A 26264-nucleotide genomic window follows, 5' to 3' on the forward strand; every position below is an offset into this window, starting at 1 on the left:
ATGGAAGATGGAAGTGTGTGGTTAATGGCAGAATTCTTAGCAGCATGGAGAAACATGTGGATCAAAGCTACTACACAAGTTGAAGGGATGGTTTTGAAATCTTATGGTGTGCTGGCCATCAATAGTCAGAGGATTAAGTTCAAGAGCTGTAAGGTAATGTTGCAGGTCTATATAACTGGTTATCCCACTCTATTGTGTTCAGTTCTGGGTGCCTCATCATAGGAAAGATGTGGAAGTTTTAGAGAGGGTACAGAGGAGATTTACTAGAATGCTGCCTGGATTGGAGAACATATCTTGCGAGTGAGCTAGGATTTTTCTCTTTGGTGTGATGGAAGATGAGAGGTGACTTAATAGAAGAATACAAGATCATGAGAGACACATATAGAATCAACTGCTAGCACTTTTTCTTTCAAGGTGGGAATGGCCAATACCAGAGGATATCTGTTTAAGGTGAGTGAAGAAAAGTTTATGGGAGATTTCAGATGTATTTATTTTTTAAGTAGTGGGTGCCGGAGGATGGTAATATAATAGAGACGTTTAAAAGACTTGGAGAGGATCATGGAAGCAAGAAAAATGGATGGTTATGGACTGAGGGAGGAAAGGGTTAGATTGATTGAGGAGTAGGTTTATATAGGTCCACATGATATTATGGGACAAAGGGCCTGTTCGATGCTGTACTGTTCTATTTTCTATGTAATTGCATTTTGTTCTTTGGATATTAGCATTGATACAGTGGATGGAATTTATTAGATTTTCAAAAGGCCATCAAATACATACCCCTTCTTTTGACTAATGAAACAAAATGCAGAGAACACAGTGTCCACAGTCAGGTAGCAGAATATTCCACAAATTGGCATCAAGTCACAAATCAAAGAATTAGAGAAAAGGTTGGTTCACTGCAGGATAATGTGAGTTGTGGTCCACAGTGATTAGTGCAGGGACTAGTGATGTTTGTAATTTACATTAACAATTTAGAAATGTAAGCAGTACTGAGGACAACAAATAATTACTAGTGCATGTCAATAAGACTGCAGAATGGACAAATAATTGACAAATAAATTTCAACACAAAATGAGGGGAAGAACATTTTGGCATGAAGAACATAATGGTCACACTATTGGATGATACAAATCTCAGTGATTAGAGAATAAAGGGATGTAGGGACACAAGTAAGCCATTAAAGGTTGCACCACAAGTTAGTTTGGCTACAGAAAGTTAAAATAAATGTCAATGTTTATCACTGGAGGAATAAAATTGAAAGGTAAAGATTGTAAAGTGATTTCAAGTACTGTACATGTATTGATAGCACTACACTTGATAACCGAGTTAAGCAAGAAATTATTTAATAATTGTATTTTTTTTCTCTTCTGCCCTTCCACCCGGTGTTTCTCCCCATGCCACTTCCCCACCATTTCATTCAGGCATGGGCCTGCTTTTTCCTCATATCGACGAAGGGCTCAGACCCAAAACATTAGTTATGTACCTTTGCTACATAAAGAATGCTGCATGACCTGCTAAGTTTCTTCAGCACTTTTATGTATTAAACTTGAACAAAATAAGTAAATAAAAACTGGATGGGATAAAGATGCACTAGAAAAGATGCGGAGAACATTTACAAAAATCCTTTCAAATAAGACCAACAGACTATTGTCAGATTAGCTGAGATGTTCCACTGTGAAGTCACTGCAAGGTATCCCAACCATGAAGAGGTTTTCTTCCTCTCTTATGTGGGAGTTCTGTGAATGCCTTTCACACTGTACCCCCTTGGTGATCTCTGCTGTTTTCATGTTCTATGACCATGTGATCAGCAAGACTCCATCACTTGCCAACTTGTGCTCCTCCCCCATCCCCAACCCTTTTAATTGGGTGTCTGTCCATTTCTTGCTATTTCTAATGAGATGTTTTTGGCCTGATTATCTATTGTCTTCCATGGATGCTGCCTGACCTGCTGAATTCCTCCTGCATTTTGTGTACTGCTCCAGTTTTCTAGCATCCGCAGTCTCTCTTGTTTACATTGGCTGTGGTATGAGTAGCTATGGACTTTCAAATGGAAGCAGAAAGTTGCAACCTATGCAGAACGATTAATGACAAGAGCCAAGCACAAGTGTAGATAGGGTATCTTGGTTGGCAAGGTGGGCTGAAGGGCCTTATTCCATTCTCTACAATTTTTGTAATGTTGAGGCTTTATTGGGCATTGTTCAGACCACATGAAGTATTGTGAACAGTTTTTCAAATGGATAGAATATTTACTTCGTGGAAGAAAGCAGAGGGTGACAGTGGAAGGTTATTTTTTGGACTGGAGGTTTGTGATTAGTGATGTGCCTCAGGATTCAGTGCTGGGCCCATTGCTGTGTGTCATCTATAAGACCATAAGACATAGGAGCAGAAATGGGCTATTCAGCCCATCGCGTCTGCTCTGCCATTTAATTATGACCTGATCCATTTTCCCACTCAGCCCCACTGCCCGTCCTTTTCCCCACAACCTTTGATGCCATGGCTAATCAAGAACCTACAATCTCTGCCTTAAATACAAACAATTACCTAGCCTCTTTACCCACCTGTGGCAACAAGTTCCCATAGATCTGGCTGAAGAAATTCCTATGCAACTCTGTTCTAAGCGGAGCCCTTCAATCTCCCACCATGGGTAACAACCTTTCTACATCTGCTCTGACCACGCCTTTTAACATTCAAAATGTTTCAGTAATATCCACCCACATCCTCCTAAATTCCAACAAGTACAGGCCAAGAGCTGTAAATGCTCCTCACATTTTCAGAATCATCCTTGTGAACTTCCTCTGAACCCTCTCCAACATCAGCACATCCTTAAATGAAGATTCCAAAACTGTTCAAGTACTCCATGAGGTCTGAACAATGCCTAATGAAGCCTCAACATTACATACCTGCTTTTGTATTCTATCACACTCAAATGCTATTGCATTTGCTGTGCTTACTACTGACTCTACCTTCGAGGAAGTTTGCACGAGGACACTCAAATCGCTCTGCACCTCTGATTTCTGAACTCCGTGCCCATTTAGAAAATATTCTAACCTTTATTCCTTCCACCAAAGTGCACAATCATACACTACACTTTATTCCATCTGCCATGTCCTTGTGCAATCTCCTATCCTGTCAAAGTCCTGTAGACTGGGTGATTCCTGAACACCACCTGCCCCTCCTCCTATCTTTGTATTGTCCACCAATGTGGCCACAAAACCATTAGTTCCATCTTCCAAATCATTAACATCTGAAAAGAAGCAGAACCAGTACTGAGCCCAGTGTGACACTATTGGTCACTGGCAGCCAACCAGAAAAGGGCCCTTTCATTCCCACTTCTTGGCTCCTGCCAGTCAACCAATCTTCTATCCATGCTAAATTATTTCCGGTAGTACCATAGGAACGTATCTTGTTTAACTGTCTTGTTCGGAACCTTGTCAAAGGCTTTTTGAAAATCCAAGTAAGTCACACCCTCTTATTCTCCTTTGTCTGTCCTTACTATTTCCTCAAAGAATTTTCCCATGTACATCCGAGTATCCCAAAACCTCATCCCTAATAGCAAATTCTATAATCTTGGCAATCACTGAAGTCAGGCTATCAGGTCTATAATTTCCTGTCTTTTGCTTCCTTCCTTTCTTAAGGAGAGAATAGACATGCATAACTTTTCAGTCCTCCAGAACCATTCCAGAATCTAGTGATTATTGAAAGATCACTACCAAAATCTTCATAATCTCCTCAGATACCCCTTTAAGAATCCTAGAATGTAGTCCATCTACTCCTGGTGATTAATCCACCTTCAGTTCTTTTAACTTCCCCCAGCACCTTCTCCATAGTGAGAGCAATCACATCCACTTTTGCCATTTGACACTCTCGAACTTCTGGCAGTCTGCTTTCACGGTGAAAGCCAGCATCCACTATTTCTTTGTCCCCCATTACTATCCCTTCAGCCGTCCAGTGTCCACACTTCATTTTTGCTCTTTATATATTTAAAAAACAAATTTCACATCCTCTTTCATGTTACTGGCTAGGTTGTGTTTGCAATTCATCTTTCTCTCCTTATTTTTTAGTTGCCTTCTGATGGCTTTTAAAAGAAGCCCAATCCTTTTGGTTACCACAAATTTTTGTGATTTATATAAAAAAAAAATGCTGTCTTTGAATTTCTTAACAGCCACGGTTGAATCATCCTTCGTTTTGAACATTTCTTCGCCCCTTGTGATTAAATTTATCCTGTACCCTCTTTGGACAAATTTATCCTGCAGGAACATAGGAAATAGGAACAGGAGTAGGCCAAAAATGGCCCATCGAGCCTGCTCCGCCATTCAATACGATCATGGCTGATCTAATTTATGACCTAACTCCACCTACCTGCCTTCTCCCCATATCCCCTAATTCCTCTATCATGTAAAAATTTATCTAACCGAATTTTAAATACGTTTAATGAGGCAGCCTCAACCACTTCCCTGGTTAGAGAATTCCAAACATTCACTACTCTCTGGGAAAAACTATTTTTCCTCATCTCTGTCCTAAATCTACTCCCCCGAATCTTGAGACAGTGTCCTCTCGTTTTCGTTTCCCTGGCCAGCTCAAAAAACTTTCCTACATCTATCCTATCCATACCCTTCATAATCCTATATGTTTCTATAAGATCTCTCATTCTTCTGAACTCGAGCGAATACAATCCTAGAACGCCCTCAGCCATGTGTTTATTATCTCTAAACTTCACTCCAGCAATGCTCTTCCATATAGCATGCCATCTTCCACTTCCTAAAGGTAAGTTTGTCTAAAACTATGTTGCCTGATTCCTAATTTTCACCAAGTTCAATTCACCCTCTTTCTTGCAAACTCATTTAAGAGTTGTAAACACCCCATGGCTTTCTTGTCACCATAATCTCTAAAACTAATTTTTGGGCCCTGTGCCACATTACCTCTACCTATATTGAGAGAAAGCTATAGAGCCTGTGGAATTTTGGGACTGATGTTTGTTCATGACAAACATAAGAAGTCTTCAAATGAATGTGCAAATTCTCAGACTTTGGGCCACTTTTATTCACTATTGTACTTGTAAAGGACCATGACCATTTGACAGACTGATATTTTCTTTCTCTAGACCTTAGACAAGGACAGGTCTGTACTCCAGAAGATGAAGAAGGCAGTCAAAATGAGATATACCTCAGGTCAAGGTAAAGAGCATCTTTCAATCTAATAGCATTAAGTAACATTTTGTTTTATTTTGTTATGCAGGGAATATGGATATTTAAACTTCAGAGTTTTGCATTTGTCATCAGGACATCAGCTGTTAATTAGACAGAATCCAAAAGTAAACTATTGACATGTCTTTGCATATTACAAATTGCACAGCAGTTGGTGCAATGCTATTACTGTGTCAACAACCCGGGTTTGAATCCAGCACTGTCTGTGAGGAGTTTGTATGTTCTCCCTGTGATCTGCATGGAATTTCTCTGGTACTCTGGTTTCCTCCAACCTGCCAAATTGTACAGGGTTGGTAGGTTAATTGGGTGCCATTGGGTCATACCAATTGTATATGCTTAAAGGCCCTTTGACTGTGCTGTATTGTTTTAAAAAAAGATGCATACTAAAATGTATGAGGAGTACACAATATCATTTTGTTATTATTCTTTGCTGATTTTTGTCCTGTTTATGTAGCCCTTATGTTTGGTCTTTGACATTTCTGACTTGATGATTCCAAGGGATTCTTGGAATGCCCTCCATAAACTTAAAGTTCCATATAACTGATGCTCATTTTTTAAAACACTAAATCCTGCTTACCCATCTTTCCTGTGTTTCCTAACCTACATTGGCTTTTGTTTTGGCAGTGCCTAAAATTTTTTTAAAACTTACTCTTGTTCTCAAACCTCTCCATTATCTGTTCTTCTGGGACTATATAATCTCTTCCCATCCTGCAAGCCTCGAAGATAAATACAGAAAATACTGGAACCATTCAGCAAGTCAAGCAACATCAGTGGTGAGAGAAACAATTTGCAATTTTGTGCAGATCAAAATTATCAAGGTAACAATTTGTTTAAAACTGGGAGTTGGGGTAGAAGCTACAGTCACTACCTTATAAAAGCAGAACATCTTGGGCACCTCCACACATTGGACATTGACTGAACTACCTCCACAGCTTTGAGCCTCTTTGTTTCCCATCACGCGGACTTACCCACCCCCACCCCCCCACCCAATGGCTCCATACCTCTCCAAAAATTCACCAGCAAGACTATCCTGGAAAATCATTGTTTCAACCTGCTCTTGTCCCTTTGAATTTCTTTCTTTCTATCTTGACTCAATTTCTCCAAGTCTATTCCTCTTACATTCATATTTATCAGTCGTACCTTTGAAGGCTTGCACCACTTTGATAGTTTTTAGTTTACCAGTCCCAATCAGCCATGAACATCTAATCTCAGGATAGCTGAGGACTCTTTTATTTCTTTTTTGAACAGAAACCATCTGTTCTTTGCCTCACCAAATTCCTTCACTTGCCTGAACTCTTCCTCACATTGAACAGCTTTTTTTTTCATCTCAACACACTTTCTCCAAGTCAAAGGTGTAATTGCTTTCTTGGATTGTTGTAATATGTAGAACAGTCCTTGTTATAGTGCAACTCATGCCCCCTTCCTCAACTGTTTTCCTGTTGTGTTACTGATTGCATTGGTACAGCTTCCTGCTTTCATGCAGAACTCAAAAATTTCATTATCTTTTGCTGCTAATTTCTTTCCTTCTCATACTTTCACATGGCCCAAATCTAATTCTTTCCTCTTTACATTTCTATCTCCCTTAAGAAGTAGGTTAGCCAATATTCATTATAAATTCACCAGCACCCACTGTTATCTCAATAACCCCTCCTGCACTGCTTCTAAAAGGGACTCCAATCCATTCTCTCATTCCTTATCTTCATCATGTTTCCTCTGATGATGACATTCCTCTTCAGTGTTTTGAAGATATCTTCCTTTTTCCTGTGGCTTTCATTCTACCATTATTGAAAAGGTAGTTAGCCACACTTCCTCAATTACATACACTTTTGTCCCCTCCTTGTGGCACATTTCCATGCAACTGCTGAAGATTCAACACGTAGTCTCCCTCTATTATTGAAGTAGTAATTCACTTGCACTTCTTATGGGGTAACTATTTTGTAGATCATCTCAGTTCAGATTGTTAGAGCATCTCTGAGCATCCATTCATCTGTCTCCTTCATTCTCCATCCAACCTTCATTCCAACCTTTCTCCATTTTTGCCTCCTCCATTGCTTCCATGTTGGTAAATAGATGTTCAGCATATCATCCTTCATCTGGCACTTAATATTGAATTTAACAATTTCAGGTAACTCTTATTTTCTGTTCGCTCCACAGTAGTGCCTCTCCGTTTAAATCTGTTTATTTCATTTTCCTTTACATATTCAGAGTTTCCCTCTGTTCTCTGCAACTTAAAATAGTTTTTTTTCCTCACTTTTTCGATTCTGAGGAAGAATCCTTGAACCCAAAATACTGATTCTGCTGATCGCTTCCAGTATTTAATGTTTTTGTTTCAGATTTTCAGCATCTGCAAATTTTTGATCCAAACTTCCAAGAAATTCTTCAAATCTTCCTCTAGAACAGCCCTACTTTTAAGTACTTCAGCTGAAAAGAATAAGTTGACACTCCTTTGAAGTGTCCTGTTTGCACTGCTGCATGAATACATATTGTTGTTGAATAATTTATTAAGTGGTTGATGTATAAAGGAATGCTTTTTAAGTTTCTTAGTTTATTTTGTAATCCTTCCCACATCTTTCACTAGGCTTGCTGTAAATGTGATTGATATGTGACTGTACATTCAATGTATTGTAATTATTTAAAATTAATACTGTAGGATTTTGCCACCTTTGTAGAAATCATGGAAATTACAGATCAGAATCTGAATTAGTCTCCATAACATTATTTTGGGCAACTTGTATCTTGTGTATCATAGCTTTGGGAGTGATTTGTGTGAAGGAAAACTACTGTTTTTTTTAAAATCAAACATAGGATTTCAATTTTATCTGGAAAGAAATTATTCCAAATACCAGATTTTTGTATTTTATATCCATTAAATATTTCTAATAATTTGCGTGTCAAAAAAAGTTACTGTAAGCGTAGTAACTCAAAGTCTTAGTACTGCTGTATTTAAAATAATAAATGCTGTTCATCAATATAATTAAGGATCTCTTTGATTTGTCCTGAACTTTTGTAACTATCCCAACTGTTATGATAAAATTGACATTGCTGATTCATCACTGGGCTTTCCTTCCTCAAGTTTGGTATTTCAAACCCAATTATGATGGTGTGTTTCTTTTAATTGGCTGCAGCCATTAAAGCAATTATAGAACTTCAGAGCTCATAGTAAAGGAATGCTCTTTTGATTCTCTTTGCTTATTTTATAAATATTCCTCACAGTCAGCTTTCACAAGGGTTACTGTAAATGACACGTATTCAAATCAGCTATTTCATTAGAAATTAATTGATCTTTAAATGATGCCTATGGCTCTAAATTGAGGGCAGCCTCCATATTTGTAATTTTTAAAGAATGTAAATGAATTGGATATCATATTTTATGTGAATCACAGAAAGTTTGCACCTCATTAAATCTCGGTTGAAAACACAAATTAGTGCATAATTTTCTTGGCTTGACTCACAAATATAAAATGCTCTGTAAATATAAAACTGATTCTGATTCAAACTCAAAAGTAAAATCTTCTGCTTATCCATTATTGTTATTCATTATTATTTAGTTTGGAAACGGGGGCCTGACCTGAAATGTTGATTGTATCTGTCCATGAATGTTGCCTGGCCTGCTCAGTCCCTTGGGCTCCCCTTTGTTAACTCAAGATTCTTGCATTTGAAGTTCTTGAGTTTCTCTATTGTTTTAATATATTTTTGTACTCCCTACCTCATACTAGAGAAAGAAATATTGTTCCGCATTTAGGTGGCTGTTTCTTGTGACTGATCAGTTCTGGTAAGCACTTTGTAATACAAGAAAATAAACTCTTTTTTTGCATCCATGGAAATGAATGAACAGTAGTAAAAATTTAGGCAGGCCTATCATAGCAATGGGATTATATTCATGCAATTTTTTTTTCCAGAAAATAACTTTTGTTCCATTTACATTTGCAGAAGACATATCCCTTCAGGAAGCATTCGTTAATGAGCTGGAAAAACTTGTAGCTAATTTCCAAAGTAATGAAGAGTTAGCACTGGCTGAAGCCTTCAGTAAATTTGCGGAGTACTCTAGAGAGTTGCTGACACCAATGAGAAATCTGGTAAGGGCAAGGGCAGATGTGCAAAAATCAACGCTGAACAAGTTAACAATTCAAAATTAAGAAAATGTGACCATATTTGAAACAAAATTATTTAAAAAAACTTAATTATATAGCACCATACTCATGAAAGCTTGAAGGCACAGGTTTAACATACATTGAACTTCGAGTTTTTGTTCATTTTCAGTTTACTCAGTGCACAATTTTATATTTGTTTGCAAAAACCTGATTAAAAATCATGGTTGAAATAATGATGTCGCCCAGTGCTACTCAATATGGTTATTATAAAATATATAATAAAAAGAAAAACATTACAAAATATTAACAAAGCACAAACATTTAAGAGAAATCTATAAAGAGAAATGAGGTGCTTTGAAAGGCTGGTAATGAAGCGTATCAGCTCCTGTCTGAACAGTTAAATGGATATGTTCCAATTTGCCTATCATAGCCACAGGTCTACGGTGGATATCATCTCAATAGCTCTCCACAAAACTCTGGAACACCTGGACAATAAAGATGCATTCATCAGGATACTCTTCATTGACTACAGTTTGGCATTTAACACCATCATCCCCTCAAAGCTGATCAGCAAACTCCAAGATGTGGGACTCAACGTTGTGTAATTGGATCGTGGATTTCCTCACCTCCAGACCACAATCAGTAAGGATTAACAAGAACATCTCCATCAATACCGGAGCACCACAGGGCTACATTCTTATCCCCCTGCTCTACTCACTTTGTGTGGCTATGACTGTGTGGCTCGATATGACAACTCAATCTACAAATTTGTCGACAATACCACTGTAGTGGGTTGTATAAAGAAAGATGATGAGTCAGCAAACAGGAGGGAGATTGAAAACTTAGCTAAATGGTGCACCAACCACAACCTTGCACTCAGTGTCATCAAAACTAAGGAGCTGATTGTTGACCTCAGGAAGGGAAAGCCAGAGATATACAATCCAGTGATCATTGGGGAAATCAGAGGTGGAGAGGGTGAGCAAATTTAAATTCTTGGGAGGCACTATCTTGGAGGATATTTCTTAGACCCAACACACAAAGGCTTTGTGAAGAAAGCATGTCAATGCCTCTACTTCCTCAGGAGTTTGCAGAAGTTTGGCATAACATCAGGAGCCCTGGAATATTTCTACGGATGTGTGGTGGAAAGTGTGCTGACCGGCTGCATCATGGTCTGGGGACATGAATGCCCTTGAGCATAAAGCCCCGTAAAAGGTCATGGACATAGCCCCCTTATTTCACAGGCAAAACCCTCCCCACTATCGAGAACATCTACAGGGAGTGCTGCCATGGGAGAACAGAAGCAAGGATCCACACCACCCAGCACGGGCTCTGTTCTCGCTGCTGCCATCAGGAAAGAGGTATAAGTGCCAGAAGACTCGCACCACCAGGTTCAAGAACAGCTGTCACCCCTCGACCATCAGAGTCCTCAACAACAAACTGTATCAAGGACTCTTACTTGTGCACTTTTTGGATTTTTTTTTCTCTCCATTGCACAGTCAGTTTAAGTTCGTTATCTGTTTACAGCTCTTTATTTGTTTACATGTATATGTTGTGTAGATTTTTTGTGCACTTGACAATAAATCTGAGAATGAAACAAAAACTATGCTGCAAAATGAATTAATACTAAAATCACCAATATGTTTAAATTTACTAAGAAGTCACTTTGACCTGAGCATGAGCTGTGTGCACCAAATTTGTTGGTGGCATTGAATGGTCAGAGAGACTGCAAGCTGCTTGTAATTCTGCAATTCAAATGATTTAGTGACTCTAAAACGTCTGACTTTTTAAATTTTTGTTTAATGGGAACTAAAATAAAATTGGGAGCCAAAGAGCTTCAGTAAATTAGTAGATCACACTATAACTGAAAACCAAGTTGCATTGCTTCAGACTCGAGATCAGTTAGGCTTCCATGTGATCCATTATAACCAACGTGCTGTCATCTGACATAGCCTATAAATCTATTTGCTCAATGACAGCTCCATAAGAAGTATCAACATCCAAATATAAAACTTTGTTACCTTTGGTTAGCAGCATTTTTTTTTTGCGAGACTATTTTAAAGCACCAGCCAGACTGCCAGATTGGCATTAATTTAACTAATATTAGCTGTAACCATGCAAAATAAATTAACATAATGATTGGAATACTTGGGATTTATTCAGTATTTTTGGTCAGCTTTGGTTCATTAGCTGTAGAGAAAAGTAGAGGCTTAAACAGTAAAAAGGAGAAGGAAGATGTTATTTTGACTTCTGCTTTTAACTTGTGGTTTCATTGCTGTTAAGCCATTTTGATTCAATACTTTTGCCATTACTCATTCAAACATTTACAGTTTTTTTTTATTATTTCAAATATTACTATAATTATGATTTCTGAAGACATTGTATATCAGAAAGGTTCCCGTCCTATGTAGTGCTTTTTGTTGTCCAGTGGTAATTGTCAGTGCAATTTTTTTCTCACTATGGGTGTAAATTATGGTCTGGCTAAATTATCAGATTACTCTCTATTGTGGAGGAACAATGCATGTAAACTGCAAAAACGTAAATATGCAGAACGTCCAACAGAAGGTTTAAGTCCGTTTAAGCAGAGGTCTAAACAGCTAAGGCAATCTTATCTTTACTGTGCAGCTTTTTTGATTGGAATTTTTTTTAGATGAAGATGTAATTTAACTCCCTTGCTTCTCTGAGCTCACTAGAATATGTTCTTTAAAAAACAATGGGTTTTAAGCATATTTCTAGATTCTAACACTCTAAAGGCCCTTTTTATAGAGGAAAAAAATTGAACCGTAAAGGCAGATATTCTCCGACCTCATGTCGCTGAACCTACCTCCATAAATGCTTGGCACACAGCTCCAAGTTGCTGAATTCGATCCTTCCTCAGGCTGGTCGCAGAGGTGGAGCAGAGCGCTCTGCCTCGCTCCATAAATGTACTTACGCTGCAAGCGGCTGGCTGGGGCGGGCTGATGATGTCGCGACGACGCCATCATCCTGTGACCCAGGAGTAGCAGTAGCAGCAACATAGCATAAGTGCTGGAAGTCAGAGTCCCTCAGCATGCAGAAGGATCAGTGGGCGTCTTCGTTACCCATAATCCCCCACACAGCTGAAACTGCTCTGCGGTTCCCAAAGTGGTTCCTGCTGCGTGGGGGAATTATGGATAACTAAGACAGCCATTGCTTGGGGCGTATGTTCAACCTCACAGCAACGACAAACTCTATTGCACCACTTGCCTCGCCTCCCTCAGCTCTGGAGGATGGCTTCTGATGCCGCTCTCCATAAAAGCAATGCTGGAACAGCCTTATAGGTCTTTATAAAAGATAAGAGTGCCTTTTTTTTCCCCCATCAATCAGCCAGCAGCATCGTGGGATCACTCCTTAAAAAGGGCTTATATTTGCTATTTTTATTGTTTGTATTACAGAACATTGTTGATAAGCTTGTATTCTTCCATCAATAAAAGGAACCCCTTATCCTGATAGCAGATCTGAAGACCCTTTTTTTGTATGTATACTGTCAGAATTATGGGGTGACCTTGGCAATGAAGTCATGGCAAACATATCAGAAACTGGAAATCTCTATCAACAGCACTCTGAAATCTAAAAATAAGCTTGTATTTTTATATATTTAGATCAGTGGTTTTCAAACTCCCCCCACCTAAACTCACATTCCACCTTAAGCAATCCCTATGCCATAAGTGCTTTGTGATTAGTAAAAGATTGCTTAGGGTGGTACTTGAGTGGGAACAGAAGGCTGAGAACCACTGCTCTTGACCCAATTGTTACTGAAATATTTTGCTTGAGAAAATTGTCATTAGCCCATTTCCTTTGGAGTAATGAAACTGTGCACCTAACGAGTCAATTAGGCATGATTAAAACAGTGGTTTTCAAACTTTTTCTTCCCATTCACATACCACCTTAAGCAATCCCTTACTAATCACAGAGCACTTGAGGCATAGGGATTGCTTCAGGTGGAGTGTTTAGGGCGGCAGTTTGAAAACCACTGATTTAGATGGTGTCAGAACAAGGAGTGAATGTCCTTTAGTAATGAAAGTCTTTAGATTAATATATTTGAAAAGAGAACATTACAGGATTGTCACGAGGAGGATGGCCTTTGCAATCACTTAGGTTGGAGCTTGTTGAAGAGGGCTTTGTAGGGCCCAAAAAAACAGGCATCATGAGTATTGGGAAATCTTGCTTCTGAACAAATTGTCCACACCATTCACAGACTACATATTTGTGGCCCAAAATCATGGAAGAGGTGACACTTAAATGCCACTCTACACATTTCTGGGCTCTTCCATGTATTAGTGCACCAGATGCCCAAGGACCAGAAGAATAGTCACAGACTTTGTCCTGACTATTTTTTTTTAATTGAAGTTTTATAGTTAGGCACAAATTAATCTTGCCTGACTTAATAAAAGTTTAAGGTTATTCTGAATTCTCATATCCATCTTTATAGCCTCAAATTGGTCCACAGCAACAGGAATATATGTGATTTGATTGAAATTAAAATATTCCAACTTGTTTGAATCAACAGTTAAAGCTAGTGTTGTATAAAAGTGAATATAATTTTAAAAAATTTCAGATCACTTAGTTGAAGGAACAAGATGTCAGTGGCAATTCACCTTTCAGTTTTTGAGGACAGGGAAACATAATTAAAGTGAGAATACGCTGCTGGTGGACAAATTGTGATGTGGGACGAATGAGAAGAGTCCAATGTTTGTGGCTTTATACTTTTGGAATGAAATGATTTCACTTTGCAGTTGCAAGTGGATGTAGCCTCTTAAAGCTGTTTATTATATTGCTTTTGGTCTGCATTTTTAAAATCTTATACCCTATCACACAAAATAATATTTTGCACTATTATTGGTCAAACAAAATATTTACAGTTTTTACCTAGTTAGCTATCTGTGCATAACATTATGATATCATAGTGGTTAAGTTAGCAGATTATGATACAAGTTTGAATCCCTCTGTAGAAGCTGGAGATTTTGTTCAAGTAATTAATTCAATTGGGAATTTAAAAGTAAAATACTCAATAATAATAACATTAAAATTCTTGGATTGCCTTTAAAATCCAACTGATTGTCAAATGAACTGCAGGAAAGGAAATATACTGTTCTTATTCAATGTGGCTTTATAGTTCCAGAGCCACCAATGAGAGTAACTGCTAGCTGCCTCCTCATTTCAAAGGTGATTAGGGATAGACAGTACATGGCGGTATAGCCAGTGATGTTCATATCTCATGAAACTGACATGAATTGACCTGCAACTGTTAATTTGCACATTTCTAGTCATGAAATTCTTCAGTCTGATCCCATTTCTCAAATGTGATTTTTTTTTGTGTTAATTTCTACACATGTTGATATGTCCATGAACTACGTATGCAACAGAAGGATATATTACAAGTATTATTTCAAGTGAAGTTGCTATTTGAAAAAATCAGCATATAGTGCAAGGTGTGTCCACAATCATTGAAGAGGATTTCACAATTCTACAAGTTGCTCTTAAGTCAATGTAGTCTAGTCAAAAAGAGAGTCAAGAAAATAACTAAATCAAGAAATTCTTCATGGAAGTCATTTAAAAATGTTTGCCATAGATCATTTTATCATCAATAAAATCTGTCCAAGGACTGGTTTGAGAAGGACCTATATGAACAAAAATCTTTATGTATAAAATAGAAACTTAAGAACCTGTGCCTGCTTTGTTTCGACATTCAATCCCAGCATGACTAATCTGCAGCATTATCACATGACTGTGCTCCGTGTCCTTTGATAACAACCTAACAAAAATCTGGAAACTTCACTGATTTAAATGAAACACAGATTTTATTTTAAATATCTTTCAAAATTAATCTTTTTGAAATTGCTATATCCAATTGTTTAAAAGGCTCCAGTTACTTTTTATAATTCAAAGAAACAAAAAGCAATAAATCTTTGTATGGTTTAGCAGAGAGTTCTGGGAGACAATTTGACAGCAAAAGGTACCATGCCCAGTCTTGTCCTAACCTGATATCCAAATGAGCACATGAAGAGCAGCCCTCCTCACTAATTCTCTCATTCAAGTGACAGATACTACTCAAATTACTGTAAGTTGAAAGCCAGCTCTTCATTTTTTTTGCACACCCTTGTGGTAAACTCTCTGAACTTTTAAAAAAGAAAATGATTTGTCATTACATTTATTTTACAGTTACCATCCATTTTTTCCACTTCGAGTCTGTCACATCTGATTATATGTTGCATATTATTGTTGTTCCTTCACAATCCTGACTATATATTTTTTCTTCTTTAGTTGCAGAGTGTGAACCATATTGTATTTTTCATGAACTCTCTGCTGAGAGGAGAATTGAAAGGAGTCAAGGGGGTAAGGAAGTATTGACTATAATTTTACTAAAGTTATTTGTGGAGAGTTCTATTATAGAATGATTAATGATGAATGTTCTCTAATTTTTATACTACTTTGGAACATCAGATATAGCTTATTATGTGGGCACAAAGGTATTAGATGATTCTCTGATATTATTTCTGTACCTTTGGGAGAAAACTACTAAAAAAAATTCTCAAACAATTTTTGCTGATTACTGCAAATGAAGTCTGCAAAATGTAACAAACGTATTACAACTTGAAATCAATATGGCTTTCGACAATGGCAAAGATGAGACGAAGATGGAGTTGAAAGAAAGGGTGATAATATTTGAAAATTGATTGTAACTTTGTGATGAATAAATTGTAAAATTTTGAAGTTCAGCTCAAGAATAAAGATGAAATTGTGAAATTTTTGATTTGTTACTGAACAGGTAACCGATTATGGATTTAAGGCAAATGGCAAAAATTGAGTTTTTGTAATTGTCAGTAAACATGAGTACGTTCCCACTCTCTCAACCCCCACTCCTGGCAGGGCCACTTATGGTGGTAAGGTCGAGGGTGAGGTCCCTGACAAAGAACAATCAACCAAGACCACAACAGTGGAACAGGCGGACGAAGTTACTTCGAACTCAACGGCTGTGAAGGCGGATGAAGACTGTAACAAATCCATCGATTCCAATCGTCATGGTTTTCATGCCATTGGAACAAGTTGATTGATTTGTGAAGTATTGTGTGCTTCTTGGAGTGCAAGATTAAGTACACGTTAGACAATACATGCACAGGTTTCTTTCCTCAGTGGGCCATTTTCCAAGATTGGACTCACAAGCCACCTAAGAGCAGCTAGGAGTGAAGACTATCATCCTTGACCTCGAGGGATAGGTACAGTGACAACCCTGTCCAGTGGAAGTTGGATGAGAACTGAGGAAAGTGTGCAAAAAAAAAATTGTTTTAATATGAAACAGAAACAATTATTCTTAATGTTTCATGAAGATAGATTAAAAATAGAGCAAGTTAAAACACAAAAGTGCTGGAGAAACTCAGCTGGTCCTGCAACATCCATAGAAGGCAAACATTTCTGGCATGAGCCTTTTGTTAACTTTCTTTTTCCACAGATGCTGTCTGATCTGTGTATTCTGCTTCTATTTCAGATTGTCATCATCTGCAGTTGCAGATATGTTTGGGTCATAAAAGGTGTCAGCCTAAAAAGAGTATGCATTGTACCTTATGCATTGTACCTTATGCATTATAATGTGATTTCTTAGCTGTAAAGAGTATGAGATATTATTGTCATGTGTATAAGTACAATGTACATAGGCACCAAGATTCATTCTTTTTAATTGTAAGATGCACTGATTGAAATGTTATACTGCACAGGTACTCCCTGACTTACGATCTATGCAACTTGCGTCCATCCGCAAATATGACCAAAAATTATTTTTAAAAAAATTAAAATTTAAAATTTACAGGGATTATGTTGTATTTGACAAACTATAATGGATACAGGCCATGTACGAGTCAAAAAATTATGAGTTGGTGTCCCGTGTCTTGATTCTTGTGTGCGAGTCTTCGGATGGTGCATGTGCTGTGGGTTCGCGTATTGGAGTTTGGTTGGCGCATGCGCGAGAGTTAAGGCCGTGAATTTAATATTGCTAGGGTACTTATCTCTTGTGCATGCACCAGACTAACTTCAGTATATGAACCCACCACACACGTGCCAACTGAAGACTCATGCACACGCCATCTGAAGACTTACACATGCGTTCAGCCTGCAGACCCCGGGACACCGACTAACAAGGTAAGCATAAACTAGAATGTGGAAAGATTCGCCAAGGTTGATCAAGAAATTCAGGAAGCTTAAAGTTGTTATCGTCAAATCTGCGATGGAATAATAGATTTGATTAAAAAGTTTGCTTTAAGACTTTGGTACTCCACACGCACGGCCAAAATTCCGACTTGCATCCATTTTGAGATGTAACTGATCCTTTGGTTCCAATTACGGTCGTAAGTCGGGGAGTACCTGTTCATTAAATTTCCACAATACACCAGAGCAGAACAATAGAAAATAAATACGTTGCAGTTTTTAAAAAAAAAAAGTGACTTTTCAATAGCGAAGATCTGGACTAGTTTATGCTCAGGCTAGTTTTGGGAACTTGCAGCAGGAAATGTATTAACCGAGAACTTCAGCTAATATTCCACTTGCATAATTATCTGCACAACACAGTCCAATTTACTGAATCTTTTTAATTTTCATATTTTGTTGTTGCAGGATATAAAGAAACCCTTTGACAAAGCTTGGAAAGATTATGAAGGCAAATTGTGAGTTTAAAAATTTGTTTTGATTCCCTAAAAGTGTAACAATGTATTTTAGTTTTGCTCTGTGTTAGTGCTACCAAAGATAACAGAATCACACAGTGTAGAAGAAAGCTTTATTAATTCTGCTCATTGAATGAAGCAATCCAATTAGATACTCACTATCTTCTTCCATACAGTTGTATGCATTTTTGCTTTTCCATTTAGGTGTCCAGTTATCATTTTGAGGTTGCTATTAAATCTACTTCCACCACAATTTGAGGCAATGCAATTGCGATTATTTCTTTAAAAGATTTAAAATAATTTCTCATCTTAAATTCAATTTTGAAGTTTTTTCTGGAAATGGCGAAAAAGGCAAATCAACAATACGTATTATTTAAAGATTTTTAAGGAAGTCTTCCCCTTGTATGATGAGTTCATTATTGTGTCTCGACCTTCTGATATGAAAGTATAATTAATCTATATACATAAATCTGACCAAAGATGTTATTAGCAATTCATTTTAAGTTGGTTTGTGCAAAAGTACTGAACCAGATATTGGTTATAATATTGGAATTAGAAACACATAACACGAAATTGAAAGCTAATTGTTCAGGTATGTTACAAAAAGTTCTTGGCAGGCCAAAAATTGAGTTTGAAGAGCTGCCTTAGGCAGTTTAGTAGTTCATGAAGCCTTAACCATCTTGCATTATTGAATAAACCATATTGTGTGCAAAGGTCTCTGATTGTATGCCATGGTGCCATATACAAAGATAGTTGGAAACATTCCAGATCAATTTATGAAGTTGGGGATGGTCACGGGGAAGACTTGCTTTGGATATCAGGAATTGTGGAATAGGGTCAAGAATCAGAAAAGGTTGCGGACCAAGGGCTAAGGATTGGTGAAGTGAGGAGAAGTAGTAGTTGAGCTGGTGGAGCTGGGACCATTAGCCATAAAGAGCATACATATGTTGCTACTGGGGATAAGAGAGTGTCAGGCCAGAATTGTCAAGTGAAATGGGTGGGGGTAGGTTGGAGTTCAGGCAAGGTTCAGCAAATTTGTAATAGAAACAATGGATGGAAATTTTTGGGTTGATTTTGTGGGAATCCAAAGGAGACATGTAAAGTAAATAACTTTAAAAAAAAAAAAACCGTGCACACATAGCTTTCAGTTTCGGGCTTCTGAGCTCTGCTTAGAAAGTTCCTGTTAAAATCACAAACCTGCAGAACAAGCAATATAATGAAGTCATGTTTGAACCGTGGGTGCCCAGCACCACCAAAGTTTAGTTCAACTTGACCTAATTTCTCTTAGTAATATTACTGCATTTGTAACAATGCCATGTCTTCAACCAACACACAAAAATATGCTTATCTGCACAAGTTTGACTCATGACAAGAGTGCCTGGTTGAATTTCTATTATGGCAAGATTCTACCCGCCAAATAACGTAATTGCATTACGCCTTGTGGTCATTTCTCTTTTCAAATTATAGTCCTTAAAAATAGGGGCCATGAGTCTGAATTCCTAAGCATAAAACTGAATGCAGTACTCAAGGCATAGTTTCAGAAAGGTCTTCATTTACATCTGATGGGTTTAGTCTCAATGATCAGTAAGATGGTGGGTTTCACTTACAAAACCAGCAAGTAGGACTTCCTCATCAACTACCTCCTCACCCTTGCCCATTTTGGAACTCAGAAGAACTAATCTGATTCCTTATAACTGCCTTGTTTCAAATGTGGAGAAAAAAGCTTAATTTCAAAAACTATGAGAGTACCTGCCGTAAACATCAAGACAGGATTTGACCATCTGTGGCATCATAATGAAGTTGATATGAATCCACACAAAAGCTCTTCAGTGGTTGGAGTCATACCGTACATGAATGGTTGTAAATCATCTCAACTCCAGATTATCACTGAAGAGGGCATTGTCCTTGGCCCAATCATACTTGGCTGCTTCATCATTGACTTTCTATTCAACATAAAATTCAGGATGTTCATTGTTGATTGTGTAATATTTAATTTCATTCACAACTCTTGAACAAATGAGGCAGCCTACCTCTGCACGCAACGAAACCTTGATGTTAAAAGAAAGCAGACTAAATGGTCGGGACCCCCCCCCCCCCAACACCCTATACATTGATTCTTTATATTGTCACATAACTATATAATGTGTGCCATCTGCAAAATCCACTGACATTATTCACTGAGACTACTCTGTCAGCACCCTTTAAACCCATGATCTCAGAATCAGAATTTTTTATTATCATGAATAAGTCATGAAATTCGGTGTTTTGCGGGAGCGTCGTAGTCCAAACATTCATATTATAACCATCTTACAACATTATTATTAAAAAAAGTAGTGCACGAATAGTAAGGCAATGTCTTCGGTTCATTGATTATTCAGGAATCTGATGGCAGCGGGGAAGAAGCTGTCCTTGTGCCGTTGAGTACTCCTCTTTAGGCTCCTTTACCTTTTTCCCGATGGTAGCAGAGTGAAGGGGGCATGGCCTGGGATGGTGGGGATATTTGAGGATAGAGGCTGCTTTTTTAAGACACCGCCCCATTTAGATGTCCTTGATGGAATGAAGTTTTGTGCCTGTGCCTTGACTCCCAAGATGGTTAAGAATTTAATGCCTGTGGAATGCCACCACTTGTAAGTGAAATTTTAAAAAGAAGGCATTTGGCATTTTAATGCCTTTTTTTTTTTTACAGTACTAAAATTGAAAAAGAGAAAAGAGAACTTGCAAAGCAGTATGGAATGGTACGGATTGAAGTGACTGGAGGTGAAATAGCCGAAGAAATGGAAAAAGAACGGAGGATGTTTCAGCTACAGATGTGTGAGGTTAGTGAGAACTTCAGATGCAGCTGCTTTCCATAATTTTGTTTAGATATTATGTTCACAAATTTTAGAAAAGGTTGTTGATTTATGATTTCAATAATTACCTTTTTAGTGCATTTGTAATTGTCACTGTAAAGCTTTGGGAAAAAAAATCAAACCATCTAACAAATTTTCCCACTAGTGATCATTGGACACCTTGGTCTGCCATAGTATTGGACAAGTGTGGTAAACCACTGTATATATGTTTGGATGAGTTAGGCACACCCATTGCTGACTGTGCCTGAGGCTTCTCTCACTGACCCCCAAATAAAGGTGACTATGCCACAGCCCCCTCCTCAGCCCAGGACAGTCTGTTGTGAATAAAAGCCTATCAGTTTCTTTACAATTTCTACTCTTTGAAGTTATTGATGGTGCATCAATTTTATTCACAAGTCTTTTTGCTAATTGTGCGAATTCTGAAGCCAGAAAAGCTGGACTTTGACCCACAATTGGCTGATGCATCCAACAGCTTCAGACATTGGCTGCGTTGCTTCGAAGTGTTCCTGCAGACCTATACTAACTTTAGATCAGAGGACGATATGCTACATGTACTGTATTCCTGGTCGGGCCCCTGGTATACTCAATAATCAGGGATGCCAAGTTGTACCCAGTAGCAATAGACGTACTAAAAAGGCAGTACCGGAGGAAGGTTAACGAGGTCTATGCTAGGCAACTCCTGGCTACCCAAAAACAGTGACTGTGAGAATTGATCACTGAGTACCTTTGGACTCTGCGAGCTCTTGGATGGTCCTGCGACTGCAAGGCCATGACAGTCATGGTGAATACGGAAGACTTGATCAGCGATGCCTATGTTGGATGCATAAGATCCAGCTGCATCCAATAGAGACTGTTGGAGCCAGGTGAGCTCAACCTACAAAAGGCATTCAAGCTAGCGGACACACTAAAGGTAGCCTTCCAAAACATGGATGCATACTCAGCTGACAATGTTGCCGCCACGTGGTTACTGTAGGCACCACCATCTTGGGAAGTGGGAGGGCCACAAGCCTGTGGAATACCTCCATGACTCGCCAGTGACCCAACCACAGCTGTAGTATTCTGCGAGCACCTGAAGTGCTACTTTTGCGGCCTGCACAAACACCCGAGGAAAACCTACCCGGCAAAAGGCGTGGTTTGTGCTAGCTGTGTGAAGAAAGGACATTACACAAAGGTGTGTAAATCCGAGTCGCTCTCTAAACCCAGAAGCGTCACATGCGGGCTATGGGGACTGCCATCTTGAACACCGCCATCTTCCCAACCCAGCAACATCGCATGCGGGCCGCCGTCTTGGAACTGAACGCTCCACTATACCTACAGAACCCACCAGCGACTCAACACTGGCTTCCATCATGCTAGATCAAGGGAGCCCTCATCAATTCACCGGATCAATGATGGACATTGGGGTAGATGGTCACATGACTAGCTGCCTGTTCGACAGTGGCAGCGTTACTCTCTCGCAGTAAGGCCAATAAACCAGAGTCACTTTGGTTTCGAAAACCCAAATGGCAGATGTTCGCATCTACTGAGAAGTAACTTTGACTGTACAGGGCACAAAGACTTTAAACTCCGTGATGCCGCAGCTTTGCGCTGGCTTGCTACTGGGGCTGGACTTTCAATGCCACCTTAAGGGTGTAACGATGGAGTATGATGTGTCCCATTCCCCCATCCCTCAACCACTGTCTGTAGCCAGCAATTGTTAACCCACCCACTGCACTTCACTCGCGGAAACCCCCTAGCCTCTCCTCCCATCATTTCCAGCCAGCAACCCACAGGTTGCCCACCACGCATGACCTGCGGCCTTTCAACCCTCAAGATTGCCCCTCTGCTGTTCAATAACCTCACCTCCAAATGTAAAGCCATGGCCACCATAAGTAGGCAATACCGTGCTGAGAACAAGGCCTTTATTAGGTTGGAGGTACAACAGCTACTGAGTGAGGGGATCACTGAAGCCAGCACCAGCCCCTGGAGAGTCCATGTGGTGGTAGTAAAGAATGATCATTGACTAACAGTCAGACCATTAATAGTTATACACAGTTAGACATTTACCCTCTTCCCCGCATATTCGACATGGTAAATCAAATAGCTCAATATTGGGTATTTCCACCATTGATTTAAAGTCGGCATACCACCATCTCCCTATCAGCCTGGAGAACTGCCAATATTCTGCCTTTGAAGCAGATAGCCTGCTCTACCATATCCTGGGGGTTCCTTTTGGCATACCAAGGGGGTCTCGGTTCTTACAGCAGGACATGGACTGCATGGAAGACTAGTATGAGCTGCAAGCCACATTACTGCATCTGGACAACATCACCATTTGCATCCATGATGTGCAGGATCATGATGCCAATCTCCAAAAATCTCTTCAGTCCGCCAAACTCCTTAACCGTACATACAATAAAGATAAGTGTGTGTTTCACACAACTCGCCTCATTATCCTTGGCTGTGCCTTTGTAACTCCTCCTTCCCCACAGCCTCAAGGCTCTGAAAAGGTGCCTGAGCTGCTTCTCCTACTATGCTCATTGGGTCCCCAATTATGCTGACAAGGCTCGCCCCCGTATGGCCTTCAGCTGCATCAAAGCAGACATTGCCAAGGCTGCAATGAATGGAGTGGATGGATTCACCCTGTTCCAGGTAAAGAGCAATGCGTCTGCCTTTACCTTGGCCACCATCCTTAACCAGGCAGGCAGACCTGTAGCCTTTTTCTCCTGCACCTTCCATGACCCCGAAATTCTTGGGAAGGAGGCCAGGCCATTATCGAGGCAGTACGGCACTGGCAAATGATTTACCTTGCCATTTAAAATGATTTAAATCATTAAAAATGAATTAACTGACCAACGTTCAGTTGCCTACTCGTTCAGCAGCGAGGTAAAGTAGAAAATGGCAAGATACTGAGGTGGAGAATCAAACTTTCTACCTACAATTGTTATCTTATACCGGTCTAGGAAAATCAATGATCCTCCAGACACCCTATCCCTCGATCATGTGCCAGCATACAAATAGACCAGTTGCAAACCCTCCAGAATGATCTCTGCCACCCCAGGGTCACCAATTTCTTCCACTTCATCAAAGCCTGCAACCTACCTTACTCCATTGAGGAGATCAGGACCATGACCAGAAATTGCCAGGTCTGTGCAGAGTGCAAACCACTCTTCTATCAACCTGACAGAGTGCATTTGATAAAGGTTACCCTTCCCTTTGAATGCCTGAGCATTGATTTCAAGGGGCCACGCCCCTCCTCTGACCCCACCGAGTAATTCCTCAACATCATTGATGAGTACTCACGTTTCCTGTTTGCCATCCCTGCCTGGACATGACCACTGCCACAGTCATCAAGGCCCTGCGCAATTTCTTCACCCTGTTCTGGTACCCCTGCTATATCCATAGCGACCAGGTGTCCTCTTTTATGAGAGATGAGCTGCATCAGTACTTGTTGGCCAGAGACATTAACAAGCAAGAATCTTTTTTCCCCTGTTCTCAATTTGAAATCATTGAGGTCATTTTCTGCTGCTCCAGTGTGCAGTTCTATAATTGCATAATTAAGCTAATAACAAAAATGTTTTGCGCATAAATTTCGTATGAAAAGTATAATCTTATTCAATAGTGATTCTTATTGAATAATTCCACAACTGCTTGGTTTTTCCTATAATTTGGCAATAAGTTGAAGCCCCTTATTTTATTGCTTAAGAGGAATTAGAATAAACAAGATGATGCTAATTTGGGAAATGTGAATGGCTGAAATAAAATGCCTCTAGTTACTACCTACACTTCGGGGGAAAAGAGACATTAAAATAGAAAGCCCATCTGCTTATGCTATGCTGAGCTGACAAAGTGCTCAAGTGAGAAATCAGCGACAACAGGTTGCTGATGTTGTCATCATTCTGCCTTTGTACTCAAGCTTTAATTTCTAGGAGTTCTTGTATTCCATCCAGTTCAATGTCACTTTGTGGATTTTCTTACTAAATTATCTTTGAAGTGTGTCATCTTTTTTCTTAAAATTGTTAATAATCACTTTCTGGGTTACTTTTCATCAACCATAATATTATTTGTGTCCACTATGAAATGCAGTAAAACCCTTGGTATGCAGATGAGTAGATGCTGGATAACAAGGGTTTTTACTATATTTCTTTCTTTTCTTTGGCTTGGCTTCGCGGACGAAGATTTATGGAGGGGGTAAAAAGTCCACGTCAGCTGCAGGCTCGTTTGTGGCTGACCAGTCCGATGCGGGACAGGCAGACACGATTGCAGCGGTTGCAAGGGAAAATTGGTTGGTTGGGGTTGGGTGTTGGGTTTTTCCTCCTTTGCCTTTTTGTCAGTGAGGTGGGCTCTGCGGTCTTCTTCAAAGGAGGCTGCTGCCCGCCAAACTGTGAGGCGCCAAGATGCACGGTTTGAGGCGTTATCAGCCCACTGGCGGTGGTCAATGTGGCAGGCACCAAGAGATTTCTTTAGGCAGTCCTTGTACCTTTTCTTTGGTGCACCTCTGTCACGGTGGCCAGTGGAGAGCTCGCCATATAATACGATCTTGGGAAGGCGATGGTCCTCCATTCTGGAGACGTGACCCATCCAGCGCAGCTGGATCTTCAGCAGCGTGGACTCGATGCTGTCGACCTCTGCCATCTCGAGTACCTCGACGTTAGGGGTGTGAGCGCTCCAATGGATGTTGAGGATGGAGCGGAGACAACGCTGGTGGAAGCGTTCTAGGAGCCGTAGGTGGTGCCGGTAGAGGACCCATGATTCGGAGCCGAACAGGAGTGTGGGTATGACAACGGCTCTGTATACGCTTATCTTTGTGAGGTTTTTCAGTTGGTTGTTTTTCCAGACTCTTTTGTGTAGTCTTCCAAAGGCGCTATTTGCCTTGGCGAGTCTGTTGTCTATCTCATTGTCGATCCTTGCATCTGATGAAATGGTGCAGCCGAGATAGGTAAACTGGTTGACCGTTTTGAGTTTTGTGTGCCCGATGGAGATGTGGGGGGGCTGGTAGTCATGGTGGGGAGCTGGCTGATGGAGGACCTCAGTTTTCTTCAGGCTGACTTCCAGGCCAAACATTTTGGCAGTTTCCGCAAAGCAGGACGTCAAGCGCTGAAGAGCTGGCTCTGAATGGGCAACTAAAGCGGCATCATCTGCAAAGAGTATTATATATTACACTGTATATCACTATGCCAGACAAGTGAATTTTCCAGTTGCCTGACACTGCGTATTGCGGGTTTGACAAAATAATGGCGAGGCACACCAATTTTATGCTTCACTATTTTTTTACCACGTTTATTTTCTGCAGTTTTTTTTGAGTGATTGCTTGAGGCTTCCAGTTGCTTGAATTCCAGATAACAGATTTTACTTTATTACGTGATATAAATTCCAGAGCCAATTTTTCAAATTAAAAGGGGTTTCTTGATTTTATTTCACAATGAATAGGGACAGTTTAAACTAGTTTGACAGTGGGGGAGAATCATAAAGTGT

At 39.5% G+C, this 26264-nt stretch overlaps 1 protein-coding gene and 1 long non-coding RNA gene across 4 annotated transcripts in view; one reads left to right on the forward strand and one right to left on the reverse strand.

The window, feature by feature from the left end:
- Nucleotides 1–26264, forward strand: part of unm_sa1614 (un-named sa1614) — a 115738-nt gene that overhangs the window by 17053 nt on the left and 72421 nt on the right. For 2 of the 3 annotated variants that reach the window (XM_069884401.1, XM_069884403.1), the window contains exons 2-6: nucleotides 5102–5174; nucleotides 9135–9280; nucleotides 15575–15646; nucleotides 17915–17964; nucleotides 20648–20777. In XM_069884401.1, coding sequence (XP_069740502.1) covers nucleotides 5102–5174; nucleotides 9135–9280; nucleotides 15575–15646; nucleotides 17915–17964; nucleotides 20648–20777 — 471 coding nt within the window. Of the gene's footprint in view, nucleotides 1–5101; nucleotides 5175–9134; nucleotides 9281–15574; nucleotides 15647–17914; nucleotides 17965–20647; nucleotides 20778–26264 lie in introns of those variants that run through there. The other variant, XM_069884404.1, reaches the window with a different exon arrangement.
- The window catches only part of LOC138735866 (uncharacterized), a 43124-nt gene that overhangs the window by 8755 nt on the left and 8105 nt on the right, over nucleotides 1–26264 (reverse strand). The gene's annotated exons all lie outside the window — the stretch shown is intronic.

This window comes from Narcine bancroftii, chromosome 6, assembly GCF_036971445.1.
Source record: "Narcine bancroftii isolate sNarBan1 chromosome 6, sNarBan1.hap1, whole genome shotgun sequence".
Classification (NCBI taxonomy): domain Eukaryota; kingdom Metazoa; phylum Chordata; class Chondrichthyes; order Torpediniformes; family Narcinidae; genus Narcine; species Narcine bancroftii.